The 19,254-nt window shown below is 38.7% G+C and overlaps 1 protein-coding gene across 1 annotated transcript in view; it reads right to left on the bottom strand.

The window, feature by feature from the left end:
- The window catches only part of LOC107752562 (glutamine--fructose-6-phosphate aminotransferase [isomerizing] 1), a 43,937-nt gene extending 27,614 nt beyond the window's left edge, over nucleotides 1-16,323 (bottom strand). Inside the window, exons 1-13 of the mRNA XM_016568570.1 lie at nucleotides 16,227-16,323; nucleotides 13,132-13,347; nucleotides 12,324-12,449; nucleotides 12,151-12,209; nucleotides 11,928-12,062; nucleotides 11,772-11,833; nucleotides 10,165-10,244; nucleotides 9,560-9,668; nucleotides 9,223-9,386; nucleotides 6,748-6,843; nucleotides 4,753-4,850; nucleotides 3,634-3,754; nucleotides 3,392-3,549 (exon numbers count right to left, since the gene is read on the bottom strand). Of these exons, the coding sequence (XP_016424056.1) occupies nucleotides 3,392-3,549; nucleotides 3,634-3,754; nucleotides 4,753-4,850; nucleotides 6,748-6,843; nucleotides 9,223-9,386; nucleotides 9,560-9,668; nucleotides 10,165-10,244; nucleotides 11,772-11,833; nucleotides 11,928-12,062; nucleotides 12,151-12,209; nucleotides 12,324-12,449; nucleotides 13,132-13,347; nucleotides 16,227-16,233 (1,431 nt within the window). The 5' untranslated portion in view covers nucleotides 16,234-16,323. The remainder of the gene's footprint in view (nucleotides 1-3,391; nucleotides 3,550-3,633; nucleotides 3,755-4,752; nucleotides 4,851-6,747; nucleotides 6,844-9,222; nucleotides 9,387-9,559; nucleotides 9,669-10,164; nucleotides 10,245-11,771; nucleotides 11,834-11,927; nucleotides 12,063-12,150; nucleotides 12,210-12,323; nucleotides 12,450-13,131; nucleotides 13,348-16,226) is intronic.
- Nucleotides 16,324-19,254: the final 2,931 nt, after the last annotated feature.

Consider the following 19,254-nt stretch of genomic DNA (forward strand, 5'->3'; position numbering starts at 1 on the left):
GCAATCATGCAGGATACAAATGCACACTTCACAAGATCTCACAACTGGATCCGACTAAGTTTGCAAGGTTTGTGAAATTAAATGTTCATTAGTCATTCAAAGATTTGTTTAAATTATATAAATGCATATTTGCTGAATGCTGACAGCAAACAAGAAAGTATTATAATGTTTGCCTTTCTATTACTAATAATATAAAAGCAATTATGATACTTTTTGTATACATTTTACTTCCTTTGTTTAACCGTTCTATCTGATTATTAGACAGACTTGTACCCGTATTAGACAGAACAAGAGGGAAAATGTGAGCACTGTGTGTTCAGGCACTGCCGTTCTCAGCGCCGTCAAAATAAAAGTCCTGCCTCGAATGCATCGGCCAAACAGGAAAACTTATCGGCCGATGCCGATATTAAAAAAAATGCCAAATATCGGCCGATATATCGGTTGACCACTAGAGGCAACCACTGCATTTTAATCATGACCCAAACAAAGATGCTGCATAAATGTAGCATAAAAAGTTTTTGATTTAAATTAGATTGTATAATTTCAAAATTTAAAGCAAAAACAGAATGCTCTGACTTTAGCTTTGTGAAACTATACTACATGAATGAAACAAAATCAGCAAACGGACTGTATGAGAAAGCAAATCCATATAGGATAAGCAGTTTTGAGGATGGAAAAATGGATGGATAGAATTGTTTGGATCTTCAAAAGTGGCCAATCATGCCAGAATGGACCTGAATGAGATTTTGCAGTTGATGATGAAAATATGAAATACTAAGACCATTTTCTTTGGAGTAATATCAAAAGTATAAAGGGTCAATTTTGATTTCATATAGACTTGAACATGACCTAACGAACAATCCGCTATATGATCTCAGCATAAATTCCCTGCTTTGTGACTTTAAATACAATATTTTTATGGCCCTAACCTTTGCAGTAATAACTATGGTAGGGGGATTTCTTTTACAACTATGCAACGTGGTCATTAACAAACTTTGGGAGTTTGTTCAATCACAACTGCATCATAATTATTCTTGAATACAGAAACAAATAAACCACCGATCTAATGAGGGTTTGATTCTCAACTGTAGAGTCCTGCATCTCTGAAACCTGGAAGACATCAGAGGGAGTCTGTAACTTGTTAAAACTCATTGAAAATGGCCTGCCCAATTGCTTCAAGAGCTAAAGAAAGTGGGACTAAAATACCAGTGCAGGATTTTGGCAGATGTCCTGGCACCTCACTGTAATTTGATATTTATATAGGCAATTATATCACCTCAGTCAGCCTGCAGGCATCCATGTTTCTATTGTAATGAAGCTCTGTCATAAATCAACTCGAACTCTCTCGTGTTTTTTGCATGACACATGTTAACAGTGAGAAATGCCATTTCTCCACTTAAGACGGGTGAAAGAAAGTAGGGGTAGAGAAAGGCTGGACCAGCAAGAGCATGAAAAGTGCAATCTACTTTGTGGTCATATTTCTTCTCTCAGCATTAACATCTCTCATCCAGCCAAATCCAGCTGCTCCTTAGACTCACGATTCCAAGAACAGTTTTTTCTTTTCACATTTTTGTTATGACTTCATTAAACTTGTATGTGGTGCTCGAAGCTGTGGAATAGTGGTAAAAAACACATACTCCAGACCTTCTGAGCTGTGGTGCTCATGTGGGAGACACAGGTTTGAATCTGGCCACTGCTAGGAAGCCTTAGCTGTGTTTATGATCAATGTGCATGACAGTGGCTGTGAAATTTGTGTTTTAGGTATTGAAATAACATACTTTGAGTTTTGATATTTGGAATATGGTCATTGCGCTACTTTGGGCTATTTTTGTCACGCAGATCTGGCAACACTGGCTGTATGGAGCAGAGCAGACGCTTTCAGTTTAGAATTGTAGACCAAACACCGTGTAAAACAGACTACCATAGCAAGCCTAGTGTTTATGCAACTCCATCAATCTTGTTATGCCCCAAATCGCGGGATGGCAGGGCCTGCGATGTATTTTTTTGACTGCACACTCCCGCCCACAGTAAAGGTAAAACTGCCCGCTCCCCCAAAATCTGTGTTTGGGTGTGGGAGTGGGATCCCAATCCCAATGCGGACCTCTAGAACAGTGGTCCAAGATGGTATGGGACACATTTCAATTCATAGAGTTCTAGCTCCTAATTCTTATCTATTTTCTCACTTTCAACTCTCAAGTGCATTCACTAATTCTTTAACAAGCATATACTTTTAGTACCGATACCACAATGTAATGGTGGCTCACAATGGTGGTTCAGCATGATAATTTCCTTCATGTAAATAAAAGTTTTATGTAAATTACATTGATACTGGTGATTTTCAGAGAGTGGTCTACACAATTAATCCCCTTACCTGTCCAACTAAAAAGAAGCAACACTACTTTACACTTGTTTTTTTGTCTCTTGGTCTTTCTTTCTTCAGACCTATTCTGCTTCTTCGGCCCACCACACATAATTAAAACACTTTTTATAGAAAACTATAATGAGTACGGTCTTCACCTCATGTGAGTGTACACCATTCAGATGAAATGTGACAAAAATGTTTTAATATGTAAAGCATTTTAACTTAGCACCAAACTTGGAAAGGTTTTGTTCATTTATTCACTTAGTAGTATAATGGATAACCAAGCTCACATGTCTAGTTGCTCTAGTACTACTGTAGCATATTGGTCATGTTTTAAAGAGGGCAAATTAAAGATAGGTATCTCTTGAAAAGGGCCCCTGGCTCTGGGATCGCTGTGGGTTATAGGCCAATTCAAAGCACATAATGAGGGGTACCATGTGTGCCATTCACTTGGTAATACACAGTAAATGGTGAAAATAATCTGTTGTACTGAGCATTGGATGCTAGCAAATTGGCGGAAATGGGTTGAAGAATGGTGCGAATTACAAAGGGGTTTGCAGGGGGATCTGACACCTAATTAAGGCTTGAACTTCCCAAACTCAAGTGTCTTAAATTGTACATATGTTAACAGTTTTAACTCTGTAACCCAAAAAAGGGAGATTACAAGTAAGTCAGAGAGTGTAATCATTTTAGACGCTTGTGAACAGAGGAGGCATTTGCCTTCAGTAGTAACCATAGCAACTGTGTGCTGCTTGAGCATTAGTATCAATATCAGACCAAAACTAGAACTATCATTATTTATAACTATTATTTAAATTTACTAAGGCTGTAAAATTGTTTAAAACTGTAATCAGATCAATTGCATATTATGTAGATTTTTCTTTTTTTAATTACACTAAATGAACAAGTTAATGTGACCGTTTTTATGCTTAAATGTTTAAAGACGGTTGCTGTTTTCTGCCCCCTTTTTGCATCAGCTGATGGCAATCAAATCACTTGATAAATTAAGAAAACAAAAACCAAACCCACCTTGGTGCTAGCCACACCAATCTCTGGGCCAGCATTGATGTGAACGCCACAGTCGGTTTCTCTGGAGATGGAGCTGCCCACAGTGTTGGTGATGCCCACCGTCAGGGCACCTCTCTCCTTACAGTAGCGCAGAGCCAACAGGCTGTCTGCTGTCTCTCCTGAACACACACACACAAGTTCAGATGACTGTCCTGTCTCAAAAACATATTATATAACATACACACACAGGCACACAAGCCAACCTGACTGGCTGATGAAAAAGCACACATCATCTCGGAAGACAGGAGTGTTTCGATCCAGGAAATCACTCGCCAGCTCCACCATGACAGGAAGTTCAGTCAGTTCTTCCAGTACTTGACGAGTCTAAGCGAGACACAGAACCAGCATAAACCAATTATTGTGTTGTAATCAGACATGATGCAATAACATATGATAAAGTCATAAAGACATTACTGTTATCTATGTAATTTTTTTAAATCATTTTTTTTTTTAAGTTTTAAGTTCTGAAACTTACAGTATGTTTTCACAACACGAACTCCAATGTCAAAAGATCATGGAAAAAATAGATTTTCTTTAAATGCTGACTTTAAACTTGTACACGTCTGTGGCCCCCTTCACACCTGACATTAACATGCGTTTCATATTCGGACAATCTTCAGCTGGATTGCATTTACACCTTGGATTCCAAGTCTCCAATGTAATCAGATTTCAAAATGTTGTCTGTCATATGACAGATAATAATAAGATATCTAGTCTATTGCGTTTCCCTACTCAGAAATTGTCTTATGTGAGACACGAGTGAAGATTCAACAGACTGAATGCAACGCATGGAGAACAGTTTTTGTGGGGTTTGCGGAATTAAATATTTATTAGATATTTACACTGTCTATTACTAGTAACAGAAAAGCAAACACTATCAATATGTTTTCATTTACGGTTTACTTTCTTTAACATTTTAATTTTGACAAATGATTTATTAGCCAAAAATGTTAAACAAAGAAATCTAATGAGAATGGAGAATGGGAGCTCCGATGCATCTGTGCTCAGATGCTGATGTTCTGAGTGTCGTCATAATAAAAGTCCTGCTTCTGAACTTTATGAGGTAAATCGAAAAACTTTGATACTTAAGAACACTTAAGAAATAATTAATAATATATTGATATATCGGCTTTGGTGATATATTGGCCAACCACTAATTACTTTGAAAACTAACTTTTCAAATATAATATTCTGTAGCATTTAAATGTTGTTAGCTGTGCTTAACCAGCTCCAAATGTGACGTCAAAATGGGTCTTCAGTGTGTGCGATCCATTTGCTGGAAAACCCATACTAATGCCAGGTATGTTTAATGATGTACATACTGCAACCCCAGCATGGTAACTGGTCCCACAGGCAATCATGATGAGCCTCCGACATCTCTGGATCTCTTTAATGTGGTCTTTCAATCCTCCCAAGATCACTGCAAACACACATACAAGTTAAGTTGAATAGAAAGCAGCAGCAGTTTTCTGTTGGGGATTTGTCGTGTCGTGTCGTGCCGCATCCAGTGTAGACCATATAGATATGTATATATACAGTATATCTATGGTGTAGACAGCATCACTGATTTTGAGTTCTATAGTATTTTGTCGCGCCGCGCCACTCGCATCCGGTGTAGACACGGTGTAACACTGGTTTTGCTAAATAATTCAAGATGCAAGACGCGAAAGACAACTCCATTCAGTACTCAGTACCGCATCTTGCGCTTGTGAACAGACAAATACATACAAGTATGTCAAAATACTCATCTTGGTGAGTAACATTGTAGCTTTAACAATTATTAATCGATATTTAAAGGTGGGGTAAGCGATTTTTCAAAAACGCTTTCGAAAACTGATTCGGGCCGACTAGCAAAACAAACTTGTAGCCAATCAGCAGTAAGGGGCGTGTCTACTCATGATGTGGAGGAGAGAGCGTTCAGTGCACAGGACGGACATTAGCGAACTGAGCGACAGAAAGATAGAGATGGATGTGTGTAGGGCGGAGCTATCAAAATAGGGGCGAGACCGTTTTGGGGTAGGGGCGTGTCTGTTTTGGGGATTTCAAATGTCAACATTGGCTACCAGAAATCGCTTACCCCACCTTTAATTTATACTAATTAATCTATACTATATTAATCAATATTTAATTATGCGTGTCATTTTTTTGTTTTATTTCAACTGATCTCTGTTCCGGGCTTGCACACAAACTGCATTGCAATCATTTTCCAAAATGTAATGTGTGGAAATATTTCAAAGTCAAAGGCCAGAGACACTGAAGACAATCACAAAGAGGAGAAAATACTGTAGCAGGCAGAGCAAACTCACTGGTCACGATGCGCGCAACATTGGAAGAAAATCCTATTGAATTGGTGGTGGGGGTTTATAGGAATGTATCTCTGAGGGGAACTGTCTTCAGGAAAGTTTACATGGCACTTTCTTTTCATCTTGCATCTGTAATGCATATTGAAGTAGTGGCTACAGACATTTTCATTCTTTATTGTTTCTAGTTAAAAAAAAATTAAAGAAATATTTTTAAAAAAGCAATCAGGCAATTTGCTTTTAAAAAAAAAAAAAAGGCAATCGAATCAGCCATGAAAAATCAAGTTTGGTGCATCACTGAGTGAAGAACATGCAATGTTATTTTACATGTGATTAAGCAGTTTCTGTACCCGAACACCTACAAACCTGTTTAATTGTATCTTTTAAATGAAACACTGTTTAACTTGCATCTTTGTTCTATACATTTAATTGTGTTATTGCTTGTAATTTGTTCATTTGTTCTTATTTACTGACAATTCACTTGTCTTTAATTATGTTTAAACTTTATATTTGTTAGGCTAGTAGTTTTTGCTGTGGTATCGAAATTGGAATCGAGAATTGTAAAATTTAATTGGGGTCTAAAATATTGGTGTCATATAAGCTTATTTATTATAATAAAAGACAATATAGCTCAAAATCACTGATAACAGGAACTTTTTTTTTTTTTTTTTTTTTTGTGGCAGGGCCAGTAAAAATGTTGCCAGGGCAAGTAAAAATTTGAAGCACTGTAGAAAAAACCCTTAGCATTGCTACTGCGTTTCTCCTGAAATCTGACTAATTGCTAATAAGTCCAGTTTTACTGACAATGATGCAGTTGACTGACCATTCAGTTCTACCAAAGTCAACACATACACACACACCATGTCAGCTGGTACATGTTCGCAAAGACACAAATTGTTCCCGTTAATCATTTTCTTCCAACCGGTCTAGCAATATGTCTAAATTCACAAGAATGTTGAATTCCCTAGAAGCTTTACTTGTGTCTGGTCTGGAAATGACTCGCGGATCTGGCCTCACCTGTGTTGTTCTCAAAGTTAACTCTTCCTCGCATGGTGTTGACCACAGACTCTGGCTGCTCAAAGATCTCCTTCTGCATGAAGGAGCTGAAGTTTCCTGTTTTTAAAAGAAGAATCAGAGTGAAGTCAGTAAGTGCTGAAATACTATAGAATATTGTGTGAAGCACAAAAGGGAGCTTTTAGGTGATAAGCATCACAAAAGCACGGCATTCTGTTGTGTTGAGAAAATTATGATGCCATATTTTTGAGGAAATGTCATCTGGAAGTGCTCTCGTCTTAAAGGGCATCTGGGAGGTGTCATAAGCCACGGCTGAAAAATCATTATCATAAATATGGGATTAAGAGATTTCAGCCACTGACGTAGAGCAAAACCAAAGCCCTTCACTTTCTGCTCTATAAGAAATTCTTGATTAATTATTTTCTCACAGAATCACTGAATGCGAGAATAACTGATGGAATGCTATACCCCGAAATTAGGTCATGAGAATTGCATTTATTTTTTTCACAGTAGGTCAGTTGAAATGTAGGGAGGCGCGGAGAAATGAGGTAATGAGAGTGGATGGAGAGATGGAGGAGGAGTAAAAAAGGAGGAGAAATATAAAGCAGTGCACATCTGAAGCGATGTACTGCTCTCTGGTGGCCGGAAAGCGAGCACACATTTGCCCTCTGACAAATGTCAGCTCCTCGAAGTTCAACAGTACTAGTGACTGCTATGGTAGATGCACAGCCATAGTCCGTTCACAGAGTGCGTGATTCACACACACAGCTGGAAAGCTCCAATCAGAACGCTCGACTGCGATGCAAGTGAGAGGAGAGCAAAGAGATGAAGGTGTCTTCGAACATGTGCAATATAAAATTTCTGGTCACACTTCGGTTTGGGAATCAAGTCTCACTATTAACTAACTATAAACTATGACTTTTGCCTCAAACTCATAATTGGCTACTTATTAATAGTTAGTAAGGTAGTTGCTAAGTTTAAGTGCGGGGTAAGATTAAGGCATCTAAAATATAGTCATGCAGAATAAGGCATTAATATCTGCTTTATAAGTACTAATAAACAACCAATATGCTAGTAATATGCATGCTAATAAGCAACTAGTTAGTAGTGAGAATTGATCTTTAAAATAAAGTGTTACCAAATTCCGTATGTTCAAATAAGACAAAATGTTCCTGAAATGGGGATTAGTTCATAAAGTTTGAGATGTCTGAAACTTTGGGAAATCCTTTTAGCTATTCGATTTGCCCAGATTGTTTATTTTAAAAAACAACAACATGCAATAGTGATCCCAAAGGCTTAGCTGTTATATGAAACTGATTGGTTTCCTGAGGGCACGGTGCAAATCAGCGTTTAACGGCATAATTTTGGTGCATTACTGTTACAGTTACCCTTGATTGAGTCATTTCTCTCTTAAAGGTTTATATGGCAGAGCTGCATTGAGAAGTTTGTCCATAAACGTCCTGAAAACTTAACCTTACAATCTTAATGTGGGTCACATAGGGTGTGGTTGGCATCTGTGTGTTTCCCCAATGAAAGTTTTGTGTAATCATGTCTAACAGGCTCTTCAATTTCTAAGCAAACATCTCTCAGTGACGTCAGTGGAGTAACCTCAGACTTCACAGGGAAAATATGATTACCAAAATACGCAACACTTCGAACATAAATAATTAGCATGAAGCATAAATAGATTGTGTGTGGGCTGGGGTTTTTCTTCTGTTGCTCAGTTTCACGTCAGTATATATATATATATATATATTTTTTTTTTTTTTCCCTGCTGATGAATGATAAAACATTGACAGCCAATCAGAATCCACGAGCTCGGGCATTTAAAGTGCCAGGCGACAAAACTGCAGCATGTGCTTATAAAAAAACATCATCATCCTTTGATGTGGACTGGACGCTAATAAAATTTTTGCTATAGTTATTGTTCTTGTGTGATTGGGTCTGACCAACTACAGTCCTTTTTTATTTAATGGTTTAATTGATGGTTTATTATTTAATTGATTAATCTGTCATTGATAAATTTTCATGAATAATTAATAATTGATTGTATTGAATGTTGCTTGATCAGTTTCAGTAGAATCAGCACAAATGTGTTCCATAATCAGAGCAGTGGGCATACAGTACATTAACGCATTAGAATAGTGGACAATGTATTCATATATTAATTAATTATTAAATATATGCATTTAATTTGTTGTTAAAACAGGCACACTTGATATTTGTAGTCCAGCATGTGTATGTTGTATTAAAGTCAATTAAATGATTAATACTTTTTCCTGACAAGTGACATGAACCTTGCAGACAATGTTTAATCTAAGGACTAGTGTTTCCTCTGAAAGTTCCTTCCTTGAAACTTTGCGTCCAGCCCACTTATAAAAACCTGCGAAAACTGCACAGAAGCCAGTCAATCAGGTTGCAACTGGTGATTTCAATCAGCTCTTGCTATTTTTGTGTATGGTATGCATCTGTCCTTACCCTTCATGATCTGCTGCAGCTCCATCTGCAGGGTCTGGATGGCGCGGGCCGGGTGATCTCCTGCTGTGCGCTTGATCCGATGGATGGAGAGACGCCCGTCACGCACTGCTGCGATATCATCGTCCTCGAGGAAGATGACCCGATTGGTGTGCTCGATGACAGCACTGCAGTGACATCAAATAAAGACATTTAATCACCTATTCTGTTTAAATCCACTCCATTGTTTTTGGGTTTTGCTTGAAAAACACCAGAGCAAACAAATCCCCTCTGTTGCACAATATAAAGATAAAACCAACAAAGAAAGCGAATGGATGAGGCGAAACAGAAAGGACTAGACCTGGCATCAGATGCAAAGTAGTACTCCACGGCTTTCTCGTCCACAGGAAACAGACACGTGTCCTCGTCCATTCTGGGCAGAGTATTGCAGCTCTTTTTATCTTTACCAGCTATATAAAAAAACACAAATAACATTATTAATCATTACAGAACAAATCAAAGGGTAAATTAACAAAAACTTGCAGTACTTTTTATGTGTTTACACTTTATTCTTGGTAACTCTAAAGAGAATATATACACAAATTATATTTATGATGTTAGTAAAAGCTGAAAGGATCATTTGCTATCAGAAGCAGGATACTGCAAGTAAACTACGTGTACAGTATAATGCATGACAACCTTTTTGCCACTATATGAATGCTTATCAATTTTTACTTTATTTCTGGACTTCTACCTACTTATTTGACAGATACAGTTGAAAGTAGATTAGTTCTATTGCACAGAGATGGGCCAGTGGAATCTGAGCACGTTGCAGGACAGACTTGAACATGTTTGAGCATTACGCTCAATGACTTTACAGCATATGTGCCAGTTATTTACAAATATAAACTGTGCTTCATGCAGTGAGAAGTCAGTGTGTGTTATGAAGGAAGTGTGTGAACTCACAGGAGCGATACAGGATGGGGATGTGATCTGTGGAAAGCTTGTGATCACTTCTAACTCCAATCAGTAATGGACCTCCTCTCCTGGATGGATGCAAAGAAATACCCACGAGATGTTCAAATAAGGCTGATTTGGCGGATCCTCTTAGTTGTACTGTAATACAGTACCAGGGCTGTCAAATGATTCAAATACAGTGTATTGCAAAGTAATTATTGTCTTAGTTAACACACATTCAGTGCATTTGTATATAAAAGATACAGCTGGCTAATGAGAGCTACAGAGAATAAGCGACTGTAATCTAAGTCTGTTTACAAGGTGTTACATGTGTTTAAAGTCGCTATGAAATCAAAATTGAAATTGTTTGGCTTTTAGTATGAATATGTTAGCCTTATAGTTATGTATAAGCTTGTGTGCTCCAAAACGATGACAAAATTCGTATTTAGAAGATATAAGCATTAAAAACTTACACAGTCTCTCACTTCCGGCTATATGAATCAACGGTTTTGATGACGCCACCCCTCACTTCAGCTTCTCATCAAACTTTCTGTCCAATCAAATGCTCTCTAGAATCTGAAATGTCCCGCCCCCTACACTCTAAATAGATGCTGAAGCTGTGGCTGAAATAGGTCACTTGTTCACAGAGTTAGTATTTTCTGTATGCTGAATGGCACGTAGTGCACTATATGGGGAATAAGGAACGATTCAGACAGTGTAAATATGCTTTCCATTGGGTCGAAGAAGTCTGGTTTCACTTTGTGTCACGCGCACAGTCTGCTCCGGTCCAGAGACACGATCAAGGAGCGGATCATATGTGCGAGTCGCGCAGACCACAAAATGAATCGGACCCATTTGAATTCTACACAGAATGCTGTATTTTATAGCGATTTGGATCAGATTAGGAGGAGAAACGGTTAGACAAGCCCTGCACCAACCTACACAATTTTCAAACTACACATCCTCAGCATCATTATAATCATGGTTTTGCTTTAGTAAGAGTTTCATATTGAATCTAAAGAGCTAATCTATTAGACCGTGGCTGTCATAAGCTGTCAAATGCGGCGTTACCGAGCTCAAAGGCTCTGGCCCAAGCTGTGATACAAGCGAAACGCTATTGGCCATTTTAAAAGGGGGCGGGGCTGTTCAATATGTCCCGCCCCATCTTCCTGTTTCAGTTGAAATTACGTCACCACATAGCACAACGCTGTGTGTTTCAAGGCACTTCAGTGGATCTTTAACTAAGATTAATAAATGCTGTAGAAGTATTGTTCATTGTTAGTTCATGTTAACTACTGTAGATAACTAAAGTACATAAATGGAACAAGCGTCACCTAAATTTTATCATAGTAAGACTGCAAATGGCTTGCTTTTGTTAAACGCCCCATCTGGTTTAAATTATAACTGTCCATAGAGAACGACTTTAACCTTTTTCCTTTCTCCTGATATCGGGAGCTCCACTAGGGGCTTTGTGTTTGTGTGTATGACTGCTCAGAAGCTCATGATCGGTTTTTAGAAATCACACCAAGCAGAATGAAACCGCTGAAATAAGTGAATGCATTAACGCATTTAATTGAGCACATATGTTAACGCTGACTACATAAGGTAGAAGTTACCTGCTGCCCACTGCCTCTCCTGGATAGTGCAAACTTTTGAAGACCAAGACAAAAGCTCCTTCCTAAAGTAGAGAAGACGTTTATTGCCACATCATTCTCATTACTCGTGACCTTTAGAGTGCCCATCATCGTCAAGGTGACAGAAAAGGTGTTTACTAGTTGCTGGGTGACTTGCTCCACGAGGGTGGTGAAGGTGATGGCATCGCTCTCCCGGTTATCATACATGTACTTCACTAGCTTAGCGATGGTCTCCGTGTCCGTCTCAGACTCAAACTCATAGCCTTTACTCTCCTGTACACATACAAACAGAAACGGTCAACATATAGACACACGTCGGGTGGATGAATGGATGGATGGATGAGGACGTTGTTTTACTTGCCAGAAATTTCTTCAGGTCTTTGTAGTTGGTGATGATTCCATTATGGATGACAATAAACTCTGCAAGCAAATCAAATAATGACTACAAAATTGGAACACTTCTATCCAAAATATAATTTTAATCTAAAACTGCGTAACTAGATATGAGTTATGAAAAGCAGGCTGCTAACTGACCGTTGTTCTTGTCAGATCTCTGCGGGTGGCTGTTGACAGGGCTGGGGGCGCCATGAGTGGCCCATCGAGTGTGAGCGATTCCCAGATGCACATCAAACTCCACATCAAGATCAACATCCTGCTGCCCTGTGGAACAGACGTTTACATACAAACTGCTAATACCACATTTCAAATCAATAGCGACACGATCACACTTGAAATACAAATGGAACAGAAATACACTTTACACAAGTGCAAGTGTGTGAGGTGTCAAGAAAAGAAAAAAACCTTGTTTAAACATGTTGCAAGTTCTTTGAAATGTACTTGTTGTATTGGTTTCACAAAACCTTTATATATTTTTTTACTTATTGTGGACATGTTTACAGGGATAGTTCAATTCTGTCATCATTTACTCATCCTCGGGTTGGTCCAAACCTGTAGGAATTTGTTTGTTTTGCTGAACACAAAAGAAGATACTATGAATAATGCGTGTAACCAAAAAGTTGCTGGCAGCCATTGACTTCCACAGAACAATGTGGTAACTCGCATTCTTCAAAATATCTTCTTTTGTGTTCAACAACTCTTGGATCAACTTGAATTAAGTAGTTCATCAAGATTATTTTCAAACTGTTGATGTGAAGTGAAAACAGAAACTATAGTGCAGACACCGCACTCAAGAATTTGTACTTACATCGTGCGATTTGCTCTGTGATGCTTTTTGAAGCACATTAGCGTGAAGTCTAGGTTTTATTGCAAGAAGTGTTCTCATTCTGGCTTATAGTGTGTTTTGTGCCTAACCCTGACCTGTGAAATTACCACCATTACTTACTATGGATTTCCTCATCCAGGGCTTTGACTTTTCCTGTTTGTTTGATCAGGTGGATGCTCTTGGAGTTGGTTTCCCAATCCTTACTGTTCCCCCCATCGATACCCACACCAGCGGAGTCATAGCCACGGTACTCCAGGCGGTGCAGACCTTTGATAAGGACCTCAAGGATCTCACGCCGAGTGTGGGGCACATGATAATTCAGATACGCAAAGATGCCTTTAGAGAGAAAAAGAAAGTGTGTTTGTTATTATGGACAGTGCCGTGAAAATCTGTTTATTTGCAGAAATTAAGACTATGGCTGCATTCCAATTCACACACTACCAACGCTATACAAAATACGACATCAGATATAAAAGCTGTTAGATCAGTTTTCAAATAGATGAGCCTCAAGGGCCTTAAGGTGACTAACTAATCTAGACAGCAAAGTGAAAATGCAACAAGTGAGTTTTGTATCCAAATGCAAAGTCATGTACAGGTTGAGTAATAGGAGTTTTTAAATGGCTGAATGGCTGATACGATAAGATCTGTTAAAAAAAAAAAGATGACTGATGAATGATGACTCACAGTGGGTGTTATATAAAAAATAAAAAATATGAACCTATGAAACCCAAAAAAAGACTAACTTTACTTAAACTACATGCATTTAGGAACTATTTTCTAAATGCATGTTAGTTATCTTATTGCGAATGATTTAATGCACATTTAATTTTTTGCCCTTGTAATTTTCATTTGAAATAGAACTCAAAACAACAGATTCCTCTCTTATAATCAACTGCAAAATTGCATTCAGATCAACAATTTGGGGGGAAAAAAAACAAAACAGTTGGATCACAATATGTGAAAAGATGTGATGCTACTTCCATTTCTTGAAACGTTCTGAGACTTTAAACTTTGGACAACAAACAAACTCCGGTGAGAGAAACTGGAGCTGAAATTTACATACAATTTATATTACATCTGTATTATTAAAAATATCCAACATATTTCAGTGTGTAAGTCTTCATCAAGGTTTGATACAAATGCAAGACATCAGCATGTAAGCCTATTCCTTGGAAAACTGCAGCGTCTCTGAAAACAGCACAGCAAACAAACAGTAAAGAAAGCGAAAGATTCACCCTGATGAAGTAGCAGCTATATAAATAGCCTACAAAAACAAAGAGTGACGTCAGTTCTGATAAGCAAGCCTGGTAAAGCAGACACAACCGGTTTGACATCCTTAAGTAACCACTGAGGGAGGATACGCACTAGAAAGACGCCACTCTACACACACATTGCGTACTATGGATGCCATTTAGAAAATTAAGAAGCCTAATGGAAAGAAACATCCATCCGTGTAGATATACACACAGAGCAGTCAGAACAAAATCAATGATAGGGAGGAAATCAGCTCAGCAAAAACTGTGTGAACAGTGAGATAAGGAAAGTCTAAATAAAGAAAACGACTGGTCTGTATCTTCATAGGGGATAAATGCACTCCAAGTACAGCACTATGAAAGGACAGAAACGTCACAGAAGCGCCATTCAGTGGTCTGGCTGTGGGCACTGCATGCTGTGTGTGTGTGTGTGTGGGGTAGTCAAACAAGGCTCTGCTTTATTAGGCAGATGACTATTTAAAACCAAGGAAGGATGGATTCTGAATATAGCTTCATCATTCCACCTCTTCAAAAAAAAAAAAAAAAAATCATTATTATGTAAAAACAATTGTGCAGCTTAATATTTTTCTGGAAACTGTGATTTCTTGAAGAATCTTTGATGAATGGAAAGGTCAAAAGAACAGTATTTATTTGAAATAGAATTGTGTTACATTATTACTGTCATTACTGATAAATTTAATGCATCCTTAATGGAAAAAAAAATTATTGATTTGTTTCAAAAATAAAAAATCTCACCGATCCCAAACTTAGTAGTTTGACGACTTTGCTTTTCCAAAGAACATGAACTATTGATTTAAAAAAAAAGAGAGAGAGACATTAAACGTGTAACAGTACATTTCCCCTTTAGTTACTAAAAAAAGTAAATGGATCAAAAATGTAAAATGAGTTTTTCCATTCGTTTTTTGTTTCTCTGACTCATAGAATTAAATAGGAGTTTGTCGCTGTACCTTTCTTACTTCCGCATACAAAGAAAGCATCCATGCAGTATGCAAATTATATGTACATGACCTCTAGCGTATGATACATTGAACTCTTATTTCCCCGAAAAGTGCAAGGAAATTCTGTTTTCTATTTCTGACCCTGTTAGAACAAATCTAATCCAAAACTCTAGTCTATAGATCAAAAAGAACAATCCCTGCCTTTTGTCAAGGTTGTCTGCAAACTCCTGAATGTCTTGTTTATCTTAAGAAGAGGTCACACAGATTTAGCTTATCAGAAAGAAAAAAAAACCTTTGGGAAAAGAGCTTCCAGCTGGTCATTCTCTCTCTCTACCAGAGACAAAGGACATCTGAGCCCTTCTCCACAGAGTTTTTAAAAGCACAATGTATTCATCTGTAACATAAGCTGTAGTGTGTTTCTCTTAGGCGTTGACCACCAAACCAAACCTGAATTCGAGGTGTGCTCATTTGTAAATGAAGTTATGCGACCTGTTCCACTGGAAAAAGTGGCCCGATCATCTTCAGATAATGCAATGTTTGAGGTTTAATAATTAAACACTATGGTGACCAATATTTATCTTGTCTAACAAGATTACACAGTGCGCTTTAATTAAGAAGCATCAAGATTTCGAGCGATGCATAATCTGTATGGTTTGAATAAAGAATAAAACTATCAAGAACCGTAGACCTTTAACTATAAAAAACATTAAGGTCATAACTGTCTAGAACACGTTTTTAGCATCATAACTGCGGTCGCAGATTCAATCTGATGCCCAAATAGCTGTCTAACGTTACCAGCAGGCAGGCGACGCACTCCTGAGGGGGTTAGGACACAGCCTCTGTCCGATGCTAAATGCTAGTGGACTTTCTCTCCAACGGCTTTTCTGTCTCACCATTTCAGTCCACGTGCCTTTATTCTATGCCGCGTGTAATTTAAGCAAACGGCTCGCATATTATCAGTGTAAATATGAAATAAAAGCGTAGTTTTGATGGCCATACTCACCACACATGTCTCCGGTAGTGCTGCCAACAGCGGTTTAGTTCCTCGTTCTGAATCGCTGTCATTTAAAAGCCGCCCACAACGTGTGTTATTGGGCGAGAAAACAGCCCGCGCCTTGCTCTAGACCACGCTGATTGGCTGAGACGGCTGTCAGTCATTTAGTTACCTGCCAACAGAGTCGGTTCAGACGTGGCACCAGGATGCGAGTCCGCCGTGTCGCGGCCGAGTGATGTCACTCAATTGCATCTTTTTTGTGTGTGTGTGTTTTGCTTTCAACAAAACTTTTAATTAAACATTTCCTGCTCGGGCACTTATGTTTTCACGTTGTGTAAATATATACATTTATTTACTCGCGGAGCTCTGAAGGACAATATTAGTTGTTCAGTGAGGGACAATCCCTGGCTAACGATTTTTATTTTTATTTTCATTTTTGATAGGCTACATACATTTCAAAGTCCTCTAAAGTACCAACATGATCAAAACTTTAATGAAAATTCTCCCTCTAATTGATAATTCACACTTTTTTTTAGCAAGCTTCTAAAAACGCCCCTTTCAAGTCGTGGTACACTTGTCTTTTTGCCATTTTTTTTTTAAATAAAGTAAACATAAGAATAACTTTTATGTTGTTAGTAATATTTTAAGATGGACACTTGCTGGACTGAAGCAACATGATTATCCATACATCATTTTCTTTATTTATTCTTCTTCGTGTGTGTGCGTGTGCGTGTGTCTCTCTCTGTGTGTGTGCGTGCGCGCGTGTGTGTGTGTGTGTCTCTCTGTGTGTGTGTGCGTGTGTGTGTGTGTGTGTGTGCGTGCGTGTGTGTGTGTGCGCGTGTGTGTGTCTCTCTGTGTGTGTGTGCGTGTGTGTGTGTGTGTGTGTGCGTGCGTGTGTGTGTGTGCGCGTGTGTGTGTCTCTCTGTGTGTGTGTGCGTGTGTGTGTGTGTGTGTGTGCGTGCGTGTGTGTGTGTGCGCGTGTGTGTGTCTCTCTGTGTGTGTGTGCGTGTGTGTGTGTGTGTGTGTGCGTGCGTGTGTGTGTGTGCGCGTGTGTGTGTCTCTCTGTGTGTGTGTGCGTGTGTGTGTGTGTGTGTGTGCGTGCGTGTGTGTGTGTGCGCGTGTGTGTGTCTCTCTGTGTGTGTGTGCGTGTGTGTGTGTGTGTGTGTGCGTGCGTGTGTGTGTGTGCGCGTGTGTGTGTCTCTCTGTGTGTGTGTGCGTGTGTGTGTGTGTGTGTGTGCGTGCGTGTGTGTGTGTGCGCGTGTGTGTGTCTCTCTGTGTGTGTGTGCGTGTGTGTGTGTGTGTGTGTGCGTGCGTGTGTGTGTGTGCGCGTGTGTGTGTCTCTCTGTGTGTGTGTGCGTGTGTGTGTGTGTGTGTGTGCGTGCGTGTGTGTGTGTGCGCGTGTGTGTGTCTCTCTGTGTGTGTGTGCGTGTGTGTGTGTGTGTGTGTGCGTGCGTGTGTGTGTGTGCGCGTGTGTGTGTCTCTCTGTGTGTGTGTGCGTGTGTGTGTGTGTGTGTGTGCGTGCGTGTGTGTGTGTGCGCGTGTGTGTGTCTCTCTGTGTGTGTGTGCGTGTGTGTGTGTGTGTGTGTGCGTGCGTGTGTGTGTGTGCGCGTGTGTGTGTCTCTCTGTGTGTGTGTGCGTGTGTGTGTGTGTGTGTGTGCGTGCGTGTGTGTGTGTGCGTGTGTGTGTGTCTCTCTGTGTGTGTGTGTGTGTGTGTGTTAGGCAGTGTAGTCAGTGAGTACACTTTGTCTTTTTACTTTTTTGAGTGTACTGTTTACATTTGTACTGTTTGCCATATCTTTTCTAGTGTTTAATATTTTGTTGCTATTTTGTATAACTGAATCTGAATTAAAGCGAATAAATAAATCAGATTTTTTTTGTTATTGTTTTTTGTTTTTTTTTAGAAAATTGTATGCATCAGATAAACAGGCTTTTGAGGAACAAGTTGGCTATTTGTTCATCTCTCAGTCATTATTGTATTGGATTGAATTATATGTATTGCCCCCCACACAATTAAAACTACAGAGCTTTGATATAATCTAAAACTTATTACTGGCAGATATAGAGCGACACCCGATATTTATGCATTTTATGTAGGCTAAGTAGTCTGTACTGTTAAAAATATTGATAATATTAATTAATTTAATCTTTCTCTTCGGCCATATATGAATAACATCTGCACCAAACTGCACAGTTTAGTTTAGTTTGAGCCTCTAAATAAAGCTGATGTGTTTTTACCTCCTTGTGTATGAGCTCCTCTCTATAGAAAAAGCCTGATGTATTAAATATGCTACAAAACATAAAACACATTCGAACAACATTACACACCTTTTTCTTTTTATAGATTTCCTTTTATATTTTGTCTAAACTTTAAATAAACTGTTCCATTAAAAATATACTTTTTCTGACTCCGCCTCCGCGAAATGCATAATGATTTTACCAGTCTGCATAAACACAATAATACAAAAATAAAGTGCAAGAATGGGAATCTACAGCGAATTATATTTTCAAACAAATATGCTTTGATATGCTTTGTTCAGTTCTCATTTGACCATGGTTTCTAACTTGTTTTAAAATCTAAATATTAGTGTGGTTGGTTAAATATCATCTGATAGACACACTGCACATGAGCAAACACTAAAAAAATACATCTTGCAGATGTAAATGCATTCAAATAGACGTACGTGTGCTACATCAGGGTATATATGTGTTTCTGAGAGCTCCTTCTGTATCTGCTCATGTCCAAGAAGCATTTGATTCAAATGAAAACATTCCGCTCGATCGAGCTCGCAGGAGTCACAGCTATATTATGATGCAACAGAACAACTGCTGCAAAAGATCGAAGGAAACTGCAAGCAAGGGCCAGCTGCATAAACATAGTCACCACGTTAAAGGGGTCATATGATGTGATTTAAAGTTTTCCTTTCTCTTTGGAGTGTTACAAGCTCTTGGCGCATAAAGAAGATCTGTAAAGTTGCAAAGACTAAAGTCTCAAATCCAAAGAGATATTCTTTATAAAAGTTGAGTCAGCCACGCCTAC

This window comes from Sinocyclocheilus rhinocerous, unplaced genomic scaffold (assembly GCF_001515625.1).
Source record: "Sinocyclocheilus rhinocerous isolate Xijiao unplaced genomic scaffold, SAMN03320098_v1.1 scaffold1102, whole genome shotgun sequence".
NCBI lineage: Eukaryota > Metazoa > Chordata > Actinopteri > Cypriniformes > Cyprinidae > Sinocyclocheilus > Sinocyclocheilus rhinocerous.